The sequence below is a fragment of the Tiliqua scincoides genome, chromosome 1, assembly GCF_035046505.1.
Source record: "Tiliqua scincoides isolate rTilSci1 chromosome 1, rTilSci1.hap2, whole genome shotgun sequence".
Taxonomy (NCBI): Eukaryota; Metazoa; Chordata; class Lepidosauria; order Squamata; family Scincidae; genus Tiliqua; species Tiliqua scincoides.
In genome coordinates, this window is record NC_089821.1 from 282,265,907 (window position 1) to 282,277,550 (window position 11,644).

At 53.7% G+C, this 11,644-nt stretch overlaps 1 protein-coding gene across 1 annotated transcript; it reads right to left on the reverse strand.

Moving 5' to 3' along the window:
• Positions 1-3,396: 3,396 nt before the first annotated feature.
• Positions 3,397-11,173, reverse strand: LOC136650843 (uridine-cytidine kinase-like 1). The gene is made up of 15 exons (XM_066626794.1): positions 11,091-11,173; positions 10,771-10,982; positions 10,591-10,697; positions 10,324-10,494; positions 8,852-8,923; positions 8,502-8,691; positions 7,856-7,917; positions 7,347-7,363; positions 5,923-6,021; positions 5,627-5,720; positions 5,424-5,486; positions 4,744-4,866; positions 4,539-4,646; positions 4,155-4,311; positions 3,397-4,013 (listed from the first exon to the last, which is right to left on the reverse strand). Exons 1-15 carry the CDS (start codon positions 11,141-11,143, stop codon positions 3,940-3,942), a joined length of 1,602 nt encoding a protein of 533 aa, XP_066482891.1. The 5' UTR covers positions 11,144-11,173; the 3' UTR covers positions 3,397-3,939.
• Between the last annotated feature and the right edge of the window lie 471 nt (positions 11,174-11,644).

Genomic DNA, 11,644 nt, shown 5'->3' on the forward strand with positions numbered 1-11,644 from the left:
CTGCGCATGCACGGAAGTGTTCCTCCGAAGCCGCATGCGCAGTGGTGTCGCTCGACGCCAAGGAAAAGGATCCCGCCGGGCAGCTCTGCTTGCGGACTCCGCAGGGCCGGGCTAGAGGAGCGCTTCAGTTCCCACGCCCCGAGGTTTGTGACGCGTGTCGTGCCGCGCAAGTGAGTCACAGCCCGAGCCTATGCACGTCTACTCAGAAGTAAGTCCCACTGTGCCCAATTAGACTTACTCCCAGGAAAGTATACACACTTCCCTGGGAGTAAACCCCATTGAACTCAATGGTACTTACTTCTGAGTAGACATGCTTAGGCTTGGACTCACATGCTGCAATCCTATCCACACTTCCCTGGGAGTAAACCCCACTGACTAGAATGGGACTTACTTCTGAGTAGACATGCCTAGGCTTGGGCTCTCAAGCTGCTGCTTTAACAGTGTGAGGGCCCAATCCTATCCAACTTTCCAGTGCTGGTGCAGCTGTGCCAATGGGGCATGCACTGCACCCTGTGGTGGGGAAGCAGTCACAGAGGCCTCCTCAAGGGAGGGAACATTTGTTCTCTTACCTCAGGGCTGCACTGTGATTGCACTGGTGCTGGAAAGTTGGATAGGATTGGACCTTGAGTCATGCCCAAGGAGGAAGAATGGCAGAGACCAGACCAGCTGCTCTTCCCAGAAGGGAGGCCCTTGGAGTCCTTTGGTTTTCAGTAAGGCTGCACTCAAGCTCCTTACTGAAAGGGTCTTTGACTAAATTATGCAGACAGAAGTTGAATGGCAGTGCATGGGAGAATGACTAGTCAGAGCTGGACCAGATAGTGAGAGGATGCTGAAACACAAGGAAGAGAGCCAACTTCATTGCCCCCCATAAACAACCTTGACAGGGACAGGGGCCCTTGGACATAACTAACTTCAGAAAATCAGTTTTCCCAACACAATGTTATCTGTAAACCAAGGAGGGAAGAGATGCACTGACCAGCTGAACTTCTTGATGAGGTGCCACTGCCTGTCTTAACTCATTTAAAACCAGACCTCTAAGATAGCCCAGTTCCTGAAGATCAGGTTTGCAGCTTGGCAATGCACTTATCTGGCCTTACTCTTGGAGCCAGAGGGGCCTTTGCAAAGCTCCCGCTCATGTACCAATTATGGGCCAAATCCTATCCAACTTTACAGCTCTGATGTAGCTGTTCCAAAGGGGTGTATGCTGCATCCTGCAGTAGGAAGGGAATTATGGAGCCCTCCGCAAGGCCCCTCCACATTTGTTCCCTTTCCTCGGGACAGCATTGCAGCTGCGCCAGTGCTAGAAAGTTGGATAGGATTTGACCCTTTGTCTCTTACTGAGAAACATAGAACTGGCCAGTGTGATACTTAGTCACAGGTAGGCTGGACAAGTCCATTGTGGCTTATGTAGGACCACCCTCGAAGAGCATCTGGAAGCTTCCATTGGTACAGAACAATGTACAGTTTCTTATGGGAGTTTGCTCTTGAGAGCATCCTCTTCACTGGTTACCAGTCTGCTCTGGGAACTGCCTGGGGTCACCAGAAAATAGCCTTGACCCAAACCTTGCTCACATCTGGATTGGTTGAGTGTTGCTCAGCTGACTTGGGAGCAGGAAATTTGAACATCAGAGCTTGTGGGGGGCCAGACTTCCAGAAAGGGGATCAAAGGGAGCTGTTCAGCAAGGTTGAAGAATCCATATGTATACCCTGACCCAGAACAAATGGAAGCTGAAGCCAGAGAGAGTGGATGTTGGAGTTTGCAAGATAGCAAGCCATGAAGCTGCCTAGCTAGGAAAAGTTAATTCCAAAAAAGCTCTAAATCAGGCTTAAAGTTAGACTGTTTTTACTTTAATTCAAACATTGATCTTAAGTATAGAATCTGATTGGATTTTCCCACTATTCCATTTTAATCCCCAAACAAATATTTTTCCTTTGATTTTATTAAAACCAACCTGTCTAATGCTGTAACCCCACAGCGCAAATGGCCTCCTATCTCTGATACCTTGCAGCTACCCAGAGAAGGCTAAAGTGTGGGTGTGTGGTAGTATGCAGCTGTGTGGCTATGAGAGAAGTTAAGCAGGGTGATTAGTCAAGACACTCCCATCTTTGAGGGCTCTTGGCTGGCAGACAGACCCCCACCTGGGTGAGAGGGTGGAAATGTGCATCTGATCTCATATTTCTAGTGAAACTTGGACCTACCACCATGTACCATCAGAATATGAATAGATGTGTGGTTTTGATGTGATCCCAAGGTGCTGAGAAGCACCAGATTTCCCAGAGAGGAACTTAGTCCTTCTCAGTGCTGCACAGGAGATCACCATGCTCTTGAAGGCCTGCAACCAGGATAAAGAACTCTCCCCTTGTAAATTGGCTCACATTATACAGTGACTGAAGCTATGCTCTATTTCCCTCTCTCCCCTCGCTGCACCTGTTATGGCCTTTCTGGTCACAGCCCCCAGGCTTTTGAACTCTCTTCAGCTAAAAATCCACCATGAGGCCTCTTTAGTGACTTTTTACCAACTGGTAGAAACTTTTTCAGAAGGTTTCAGTTAGATTAATGCTGGCAGCTGTCCACATTCCCTCCCCCCCCCCCCCACTTTTCAGGTGGTTTCAGTTGACTTTTCAGCCCAAATGGTTTGGGATTATTTTGTATTTATTCTGATATTTTTAATAAATTTTTACTGCTATTAGCTACCTTTAAAGGGGCCTCTCCAGAGGCAGTAGGTATAAACTGCTAGATAAACATTACTCAGTAATGTTTACTCAGTAATTACTCAGTAATTTACTCATGCTGGCATACACACAAAGTTAGTTCAGTGGGGGATGAGGGGTGTATGTGGAGAGCTCCCCCAGACTGCAGGTTCACAAAGGACACCCTTTGCCTGGCCTCAACCTACCCCTTTGCTTTTTCTTGGCCAGCAGACAGCACAAACCCTCCCTCCCTCTGTCTGTCACCTCCTACATCTGATCTAGGTGGCTGGCTTCCCAAGTCTAGAGAGCAAAAGCAGCGGAGGAGGGTACACTTCAGCCAGGGTGGCAGGGGCAAAAACAGCCAGGCTATTGCTGCCACAAAGAACAACACTGTCAGTTGGGGAGACAGATAGCAGGCCAGCCAGGGATGCAAAGGGAGAAGGGGGTGCGCATGACCCTTGCAATAGTCCTCCTGCATCACTTTGACACTATGGCCTTCCAGCTTTCTCCAGTGGGGTAGTTAGGCTTTTTACACACTGTGACTTCTTGTCCATTGGACCAGTATTATTGTACAGGGTAAAGGTTATGTATGGCACAGGTGTCATTTGTCCCCTTCTCTTCCATCTCTAAGAGCCAGGAAGGCAGAGAGGGCAAAGGAGATGCTTGCACAAGCCCCCAATAACCACCATCCAGAAAAGCAAGATGTGAGTCGCTCGAGGTCTTTATTCTCACATACAGAAGCAAGAAAGGCAGCCAAGTACAGTACTGAGAAAGAGCAGGCGGTAGGGGAAGGCCAGCCCCACATACAAACCACCTGCAGGGAGGGCCAGGGAGTGCTGCTGCCCAGCCCTGTGGCAAGAAGGCAAAGGGCAGCAGGGTTGATGCCATGGCCTCTTAGGTCCCTTATTGCCTTGTCTCTGGTCCTGAATATGCCAGTGCAGCCATTCATTTGCTCCTACCTCCAAAGGAAGGAGGAAGCAGGCAGAAAGCCCAGGGCTAAGCACAGAGGCTTGCTTCCAGTAGGCTCTGGCCAGCTTTGGAAAGTGCCCCAGCTGGACAGCTGTGGGCAGTCTGGAGTGCTGGTCTCTGCAAGCAGTATTCCTGCTGTAACACATCAGGGCTTGTTCAAGCCAAGGCACAGCTGTTGCTTGTGGGACAAGGAAAAGGTTAGAATCAGGCGCCCTCGATACTGAGAGGAGTCATGAAGGAAGCAGCAAACCCCATGCCCCAGCTGCTGCAGGAAGCAGCTTAGCAGTCCATGCTGTCACTCTCGGGCCAGGACACACTGCCATCAGTGCCAAAGTACCTGTCGCCAAAGTTACCTGGGGGAGAAAGCAACATGAGCAACAGCTGTCAGAAGCACAGTCAAGGAAGAAGGCCTTCGTCAATCTGAAAGCTGCCACTAGGCCAGGCTGGGTCTGTCAACTGCCACACCTCCCCAGCCCCACTGCAGGTTTGCTTACCAATACCAGGGATGATGTGGAACTCCTCATTGACCGTCTTGTCCACAGCCGTGGTGATGATATGCACACGTGGAAAGGCATAGGCCACAGAATGGACTCCCATCTCAGCCATCAGCAGTGAAAGCAAGAAGATCTTGTCTTCCTGCACATCATGGTCCTGGGGCAGAGTAGGCAGCTGTGAATAACCCCATCCTGACTGCAGCATAAGAAGCACTGAGTTCCCAAATGTATAGTAGTTGTCATCTGGTTAGCACGCATATACAGCCAGGAGATCCTCAACTATAGGAGTCCTCAGCCCTAGCCTAGCTGTGAGTCCCTGCTGCCTGCCTTCACAAACAGCCCAGTTCTCAGCCCCGCATTGCAGGAAACAGGGCCACCACCTACCAGTAACACCCGCACCGCCATCATGGCAGCAGCCCCAGTGGACACAGTGCTGTCCATCAGGATGACATAGTCTTCACTGATCTCCTTTGGCAGCCGCAGGTAATGGAGCTGACAAAAGGAAGGGGGGGACAGAGACCATGTGACCCACTTGTACTGTTAAAAAGGGGCCCTCCCCCTCCCATGAGACCGGATCCCCCCACTTCACCTCTGGCTCCCCTGTGTCATGGTTGGTCTGGATGAGGATTTTGCCCAAGCGGATGTCCTTGCAAACAGCTGTGAGGGCTTGCTCCATGGTCTCGCCTGCTCGTAGAATGGAGACACCAGTGATCTGGGCAGGGAGAAAACAGCATCCAAGTCCTGGTAGGCAGACCTATTTCAGCTCCAGGCACGCACACACACCCTCCCCCCACCATGCCTTCTGGTGTCCAGATTCTGGGATAGAGCACCAGCTCCACAAGGCATGCAGTCCCCAGCACCATCCCTAGCAATGCAGCAGCAGCAGACTGGGAAAGACCCAGGAGAGGCATGGTGGTTAAGAGGAGCCAATTCTGGCCACAGGAGATGCAGGCAGCCACCTGCAGCATTCCTGTCTCCCTCCCTCTGCCTCTTACCAGCCTGTGCACTCATGCTCTGCCCCCTCCCTACAGAGCTCAAGGGAATAGGGATGACAGCTCAGTAGGCAGAGGCCCCATTCTGCATGCAGAAAGCCCAGGTTCACTCCCTGGTTAAAAGGATATCAGATTGTGGGGCTGGAGAAGCCCCTCTTCTCCCAAGGCCTCACAGGAGGCAACCCTGGGCCAGGTGATCCCATGGCCTGCCTTGCATGCTCTCTCTGAGGAAACTTCAGATGTGCCCCCTCAGATATCCAGGGAGGAAGTGGCTCACCCGCTGTCTGTGGAACCGTTTCCCCTCATAAACCGTCCCCTGCGGCGTCTCCACAGTCACTGGCTAGAAAGTCAAGGAGGAAACGGCAAGTTTTGCAAAGGGACTGGTGCAGCAACTCCTCCAGATTGCAGGACAAACGTCCCTTGAGGCACCCAGAGCTTCTGGGCCCAGGCAGGGACAAGGGAAAGAAGAGGGGTACAGACCTTGAGTGGCAAGAAGGACAGGGCGTGCTCAATCAAGAGGCGCATCAAGCGCTTGGAGTAGAAAATGAACTCATCCCTGCTAGTCTCTTTGTTCCTGTAGGGCCAGCAGAGATGTCTGAGAGGCTGGGGTCCTGCACGTCTGCCCCCATGCAGAAAGACAGAGTATTAATCTGCCCATTCCCTGGTTTCTGGGGCCCCTCAGTGGCAGTGGTGACAGCAGCATCACAATCAAAGCTTTGCAGCCCAAGGCAGCCTCCCATGGATGGGACAGCAGGGAAGCCTACCCCACCCAGTACCTGATAATGGTGTGCATCCCACGGACCTGCGGCGTGCTCTCCAGGACACTCAGGGTCTTTGGCAGTGGCTGCCCCTGGTGGGCTGAGGCTAAGGCTGCTCTGTGCAAGAGGAGGGTGGGGTTGCGAGGAAGAGGCAAAGTCATCCATAGGCCCAAGGTGACAGCAGCCCTACATGCAAGATATTCCCTCCTGCTCACACACACCCCCCTCCAAGGGGCAAAGTAGACTCTCATGCCTGGCAGGATCCATTCTGACAGTGCTGGCAACCTGAATTCCGACCCCCCCCCCAACCAGAGGGCAGAGCCGCAGCCTTGGAAACTAGGTCTGCTACGCAGGCCAAGGGAGGTTGTCCTCACCATGTGGACAGAATGGAGGAGGAAGGGCTTGGCTGCCTCAGCTGAGTCCGGCATTCCTGGGCGCACCCAAGGTTTTGGTGCCTTCGGCCACAGGTCAGGCACTTGTCCTTCATTCAACCTTGAAATATCACCCTCCCCCCACACTGATGCCTGGAAACAGCAGGAAGTGACCTTTCCCCTGCCCACTCCCTGCCCCATCCCACACCAAGCACCACACATGGGGAAGGGAAGGTGCAGCAGGGAACAGCCAAAGGAGACCAAGCGTCCTCACATATGCCAGCGAAGCTTCCTCTGGTGAAGACGCCAAGGCCCAGCACGACAGAAGAGAGACAGACAGAGGGCATTAGGAGGGGCAAGAAGGCAGCCACTTCCTGCCACAAAGGACAGAATAGGGGACTTGCCCCACAGCACTAAAGCAGGGAGAGCAGCTGGGTTCCAACATCCCAATATAGAAAGATCAGCAGCTGCTGCTAACCTCAGTTCTCCATCCTGCAGCCAGGCAGAAGAGGAGAGAAGCCACCCCACAAGCATCCTTTGTGGACCCCACTGGGAGTGTAGAGGACAGGATGTGGGAGGAGCTACCACCAAGAACAGGTCAGCTCCAGCCAGTATAGCTCCAACAGCAGGAACGAGATGTGCTCCCAGCAGCAGGCCAGTTGCCAAGTGGGGAAGGAAAAGGGGCTGTCTTGTAGACATGCACGCTCCCCTAGCTTTAGGAAAGTAGACAGTGCTGCCTAGTCAGCAAAGCAAGCCCTTGTCCAGTAGGTTCCAGCGAGGACTGGCAAGCAAGCAACGCTCTCATGTGTCAGTTAGGGCAGGGCCCCAACTTTGCCCAAGGAACAACTGCTGTATGAAGTCACCTAGCTGTCCCCCACATCACCTTTTGTTAGTTCTTCCAAGCCATCCTGGGAAGGCTCCTCAGTACCCTGGAACAGGCCCCCTCGCCCCCTCTCCACCCCCACCCCCAGCTGCTCTCCCATTGGCTGGCTTGCTGTGTGGCAGGGGAAAGGGGAGGAAGGGGAAAGAGGAGTGGGGTCTAGCTCTGCTCCTTTGGGGCTGCCATCATACCTGACTGTAATTTCACGCTGGGCGGTGGCAGGAGAAGCCCACACCAGGAGACAGCAAAGTCATGACACAAGGCAAGGGGTGGTGGAAAGAAACACAGAACAGCCAGTCACTCACACAGCAAGCTCTCCCCAAGACCTGGCCTAGGCCACCAGCCCTGAGGTTCCCCACATCCCCTTTCCCACTAGTTGCTGACTCAAAGACAGCATCAGAGCAAGGAGAGAGTCTAGGGACATCCAGGAGCTATGAAATGGGAATGAACCTCATTCAGTTCTACTGATGCTAGCTAGGGGTCACCATTAAGGATTTGAGGTAAAGCTGGGACTGGAGAATCATTAACAGAGATGCAGTAGGGAGAACAGGCCTGGGAGGTCAAGCAGGCCTTGGGCAGTATGGGAAGATGGGAGAGCAGGACTTGGGCAGTATGGGGAGAGCGAGAACACTGGGCAGTGGACTGTCCTATACCTGTGGAGGCATTTCCTCCTTCCCCAAAAGCCCCACCACCACCTCACCTTCTCCAGCTGGCTGTGCACGTGCTGAACAATCAGGTCCAAAGCCACAAAGTTCTCCCCACCTGGTGGAAGAAAACCACCCAGTCAGTCACTTACTTGCTCCAAAGGTAATGGAGGGAGTGCAAATCTGATGCTGACATTTCCCATCTGGGAAGTGGGAACCCCCCCCCCCCCCCGACAAACAGTGAAAGAGGCCAACAGGTGATGGTGCTTCACCTACTCCCGATAACAAAAGGATGACGTACAAGAGCACTGCACTTGCAATACCAAACAACAGAAGAAAGAGAGATGTTAACATGTCAAAAGTTCCTCACGCTCCCAGTTGAGGATACTGAACTCAAGGTTCACATTCAAAATATAAAGGGCAAAATCTGAATTTGGGGTGGAGAAGCTCCATTCTTGCTTTCATCCAGTCCCAGAGAGCCATAACTCAGGCTCAGAGCCTGTGCAACCAGCCACTCCAGGAAACTCAACACCTAAGCCAAGCCATGGGCTGGAAGCAGCCAACTCTTTGGGGGTGCTCCTTCCTTTGACCAATTAGCAAGTGCTCACCCTCATATGGATTTTTCTGGAGATCAGAAGCACTCCCCTCACAGCAAGCAGAGGCCCACCATGCAGAACAAACCTCGGGGTTCAGCCTCCTCACCTCGGGGCACAACAATGTCTGCAGCCTGCATCGTGGGTTCGATGTACTGCTCAAAGGACGGCTTCACAAACTTGCTATATTGCTTGATGACTCCGACCACATCCCGTCCCCGTTCCATGATGTCCCGTTTCAGCCGTCGCACTAGCCGGATGTCTGAGTCAGTGTCCACAAAAACTTTCATGTCCAGGAGCTGAGGAGGCACAGGGAAGGGGAAAACTGCAGGCTTGGCCACTTCCCCCAATCCAGCCCTCGATCCAGGTCACAAGCCAGCCTGACAGCCAGCCCATGAACTATGCGCATCCTCTGAATGGTCACTACCCTCTCTTTTCCACTTCAGCACAGCTCAATACCTGGAGAAGCTCCTTGTTGGCAAATGCCAGAATTCCTTCAAACACAATGACATTGGCCCCATAGACGGTTTTCTGTGGAGAGAAGAAAAAGGGATACGTCAGGCTCCACTGAAGGGTAGGGAGCTGCTCTGCCTCACCCAGGCAACGACAGCCCAAACAGCCTCGGCTGCAGGACAACATCCAACTTCTTGGGCACTGACACACAGCCCAAGGCCCCAGATCCCCTTCACACATGGCAAGGTTCCAAGCTGCCAGAGAGCTAACTCTTCCTAGAAACCTTACCCGGAAGTGAAGATACCCCCCCAAAGGTATCAGAGAGGCCAGTTGGCCTCCGAGAGCAGAATGCACAAATGAACTGATTTCTGACAGTCAGTGAGATGTTTTGTTTTATTTGTTTTAAAGACTGTGAACAGTCATGGCTAACAACTTCCTCCACCACAGGATGCAGCGCCCCACAACCCACTGGCACAACTGCAATGGAAAATTGGATAGGATTGGGCCCTGTGTCAAATGCCTTCTGACAATATCAACTGGTTTTTCCACACTCACATGCATGTTGTCCCATGAATCTTTAAGAATTCTTTGAAAAGATCAAGATTTACCACTACAGATGCCATGATCATTCTCCCTCAGCAAAGCTTATTCTTCTGTATATTTTAAGATTTAGGGTGCAATCCTAACCCCTTTCCCTTTCCAGCACTGGCATAGCGGTGCAATTTAGGGTGCAATCCTAACCCCTTTCCAGCACTGGCATAATGGTGCCAATGGGATGTGTGCTGCATCCTGCAGTTGGGTGTCACTCACGGAGGCCTCCTCAAAGTAAGGGAATGTTTGTTTGTTCCCTTACCTTGGAGGTGTGTTGCTGGAAAGCACTGACATAAGTGGTTAGGATTGCGCCCTTAGTCCATGATTAGACTTTCCCCTATCTTACATGGAACAGACATTATCCTGACTAGCCTGTAATTTCCATGCTTCCCTTACCCTTGTTTTACCCTTTAAGCCAATATTTCTCAAACTGTGGGTAGGAGCCCACTAGGTGGGTCACGAGCCACTTTCAGGTGGGTCCCCATTTATTTCAATATTTTGAATATATTAGACTTGACACTACCAAGGTATGTGACTGCATTTGGGGAAATCTGTACTTTTTACAGGCTACCATGGAGATGCTTTTAACTACAATAGTAAATGGGACTTAACTCCTGGGTAGGATAGCAGTCTAGGATTGCTAAAAATGTTCCTGCTTGATGATGTCACTTCCAGTCACGACATCACTTCCGGTGGGTCCTGAGATTCTCATTCTAAGAAGCGGGTCCTGGTGCTAAAGGACTGAGAACCACTGCTTGGTGCCGTTCCTGCCCAACGTTGCATATACGCAACAGGGATTAAAGGTGTGCACTGGGCAGGGGTGGGTTTTAAGGAGAGGGACGCCACACAGGTGCAAGATCTGTTCCTGCCAGGCCCACCCCACGTACCCATTCCTTGCGCCTGCTGTGCGTGGTGAAGTCGTAGACGGGCACCTTCACGCTCTTGCCCTCCTTGAGCTTGCGCAGGACGCTGATGAGCAGGTCGAAGTCGAAGGCGTCCGGGTGGTCGAAGTTGTACTCGTTCTGGGCCGCCTGCTGCTGTTGGTCCTTGTTCAGCACCTGGGAGAGCGCCGGAGGACGGGCAGGGCAGGGCTCTCCTCCCGCTCCCGCCCGCGCCCCCGCCCGCAGGAGCCGTGTCAGGGGACGGGCGCTCACCTTATAGAAGCTGTCCATCGACAGCAGCACCACCCAGGGCACGTCCAGCGCCTCGATGATCCTGTTGGCCACCGTGGTCTTGCCGGATGCGCTGCCGCCGCACAGGCCTGCGAGGGAGGAGGCAGGGTCAGCACCTCCTGCGCACGCCCGGCGGCAGGGCCCGCGGGAGGGGAGGCTCACCGATGACGAAGGCCTCCTTGAAGGGGGTGCCAGCCTCGTTGTACCAGGGCGGCCGGCCGGCCGTGTAGATGGTGCGCTTGCTGGTCCTGAGCAGCGGCGGCTCCGTCTTGCACTGGCTGGTGGTCCTCTTGCGCGGGGACAGCGCCGAGCAGCGGCGGGGGCGGGGCGGGCCGAGCAGCAGCAGCGCCTCCAGGGCGTCCTCCGCGGTCCCGCTGCGGGCGACAGGCGCGCTGCGTCAGGGCGGGCTGCTGGCCTGGCCTGGCCTGGCCCGGATCCGACGGCTCCCCGCCCGCGCCCGCGCCCGCGCCCCCGCCGCTCACCTGCCCCTCCGCGCCTCCTCGACGGCAGCCTCTCTCCGGCCTGAATCCGCCATCTTGCGGGCTCTCCCGCCACTCTCCACCTGCAGCCGCACAGCCTGCCGGGTAGGGGCGCGGCTGCGTCGCATACGTAATCGCCCCGCCTTCCCAGCGAAACTACAATTCCCGAACGGCACCGCGACACCACCTTGGTGATCGGCCCCTTTCTCAGCCGCGGTGTAGTAAGGACTCTGGGCCACTGGGCACGGTGTGAGGCTGCAGGCCTATATACACTTACCTGAGAGTAAGCCCCATTGACTGCAATGGGACCTACTTCTGAGTAGACAGGCATAGGATTGGGCTCCAAGGCTGCAATCCCATCCACACTTTCCTGGGAGTAAGCTCCATTAACTATAATGGGACTTACTTCAGAGTAGACATACATAGGCTTGGAGCGTGCCCTTCTCCCCCTCTCCTCGCTTAGATCTTTGTGGCTCCCAGTGTCACCGAACTGTAAATTTGATCCTGCTTTGGGTTAACCCAGAACTGAGGACTGGGAAGCGAACCGTTTTGTGAAC

What these genes read in the sequence shown, in the direction of transcription:
- LOC136650843 (XM_066626794.1), bottom strand. Translation starts at nt 11,143, where the DNA reads ATGGCGGATTCAGGCCGGAGAGAGGCTGCCGTCGAGGAGGCGCGGAGG. An exon ending in AGACATTGTTGTGCCCCGAG is followed by an intron (nt 7,918 to 8,501) that starts GTGAGGAGGCTG and finishes TTCTTCCACCAG; the next exon opens with GTGGGGAGAACTTTGTGGCT. An exon ending in ATGACACAGGGGAGCCAGAG is followed by an intron (nt 4,647 to 4,743) that starts GTGAAGTGGGGG and finishes TCCTTTTGTCAG; the next exon opens with CTCCATTACCTGCGGCTGCC.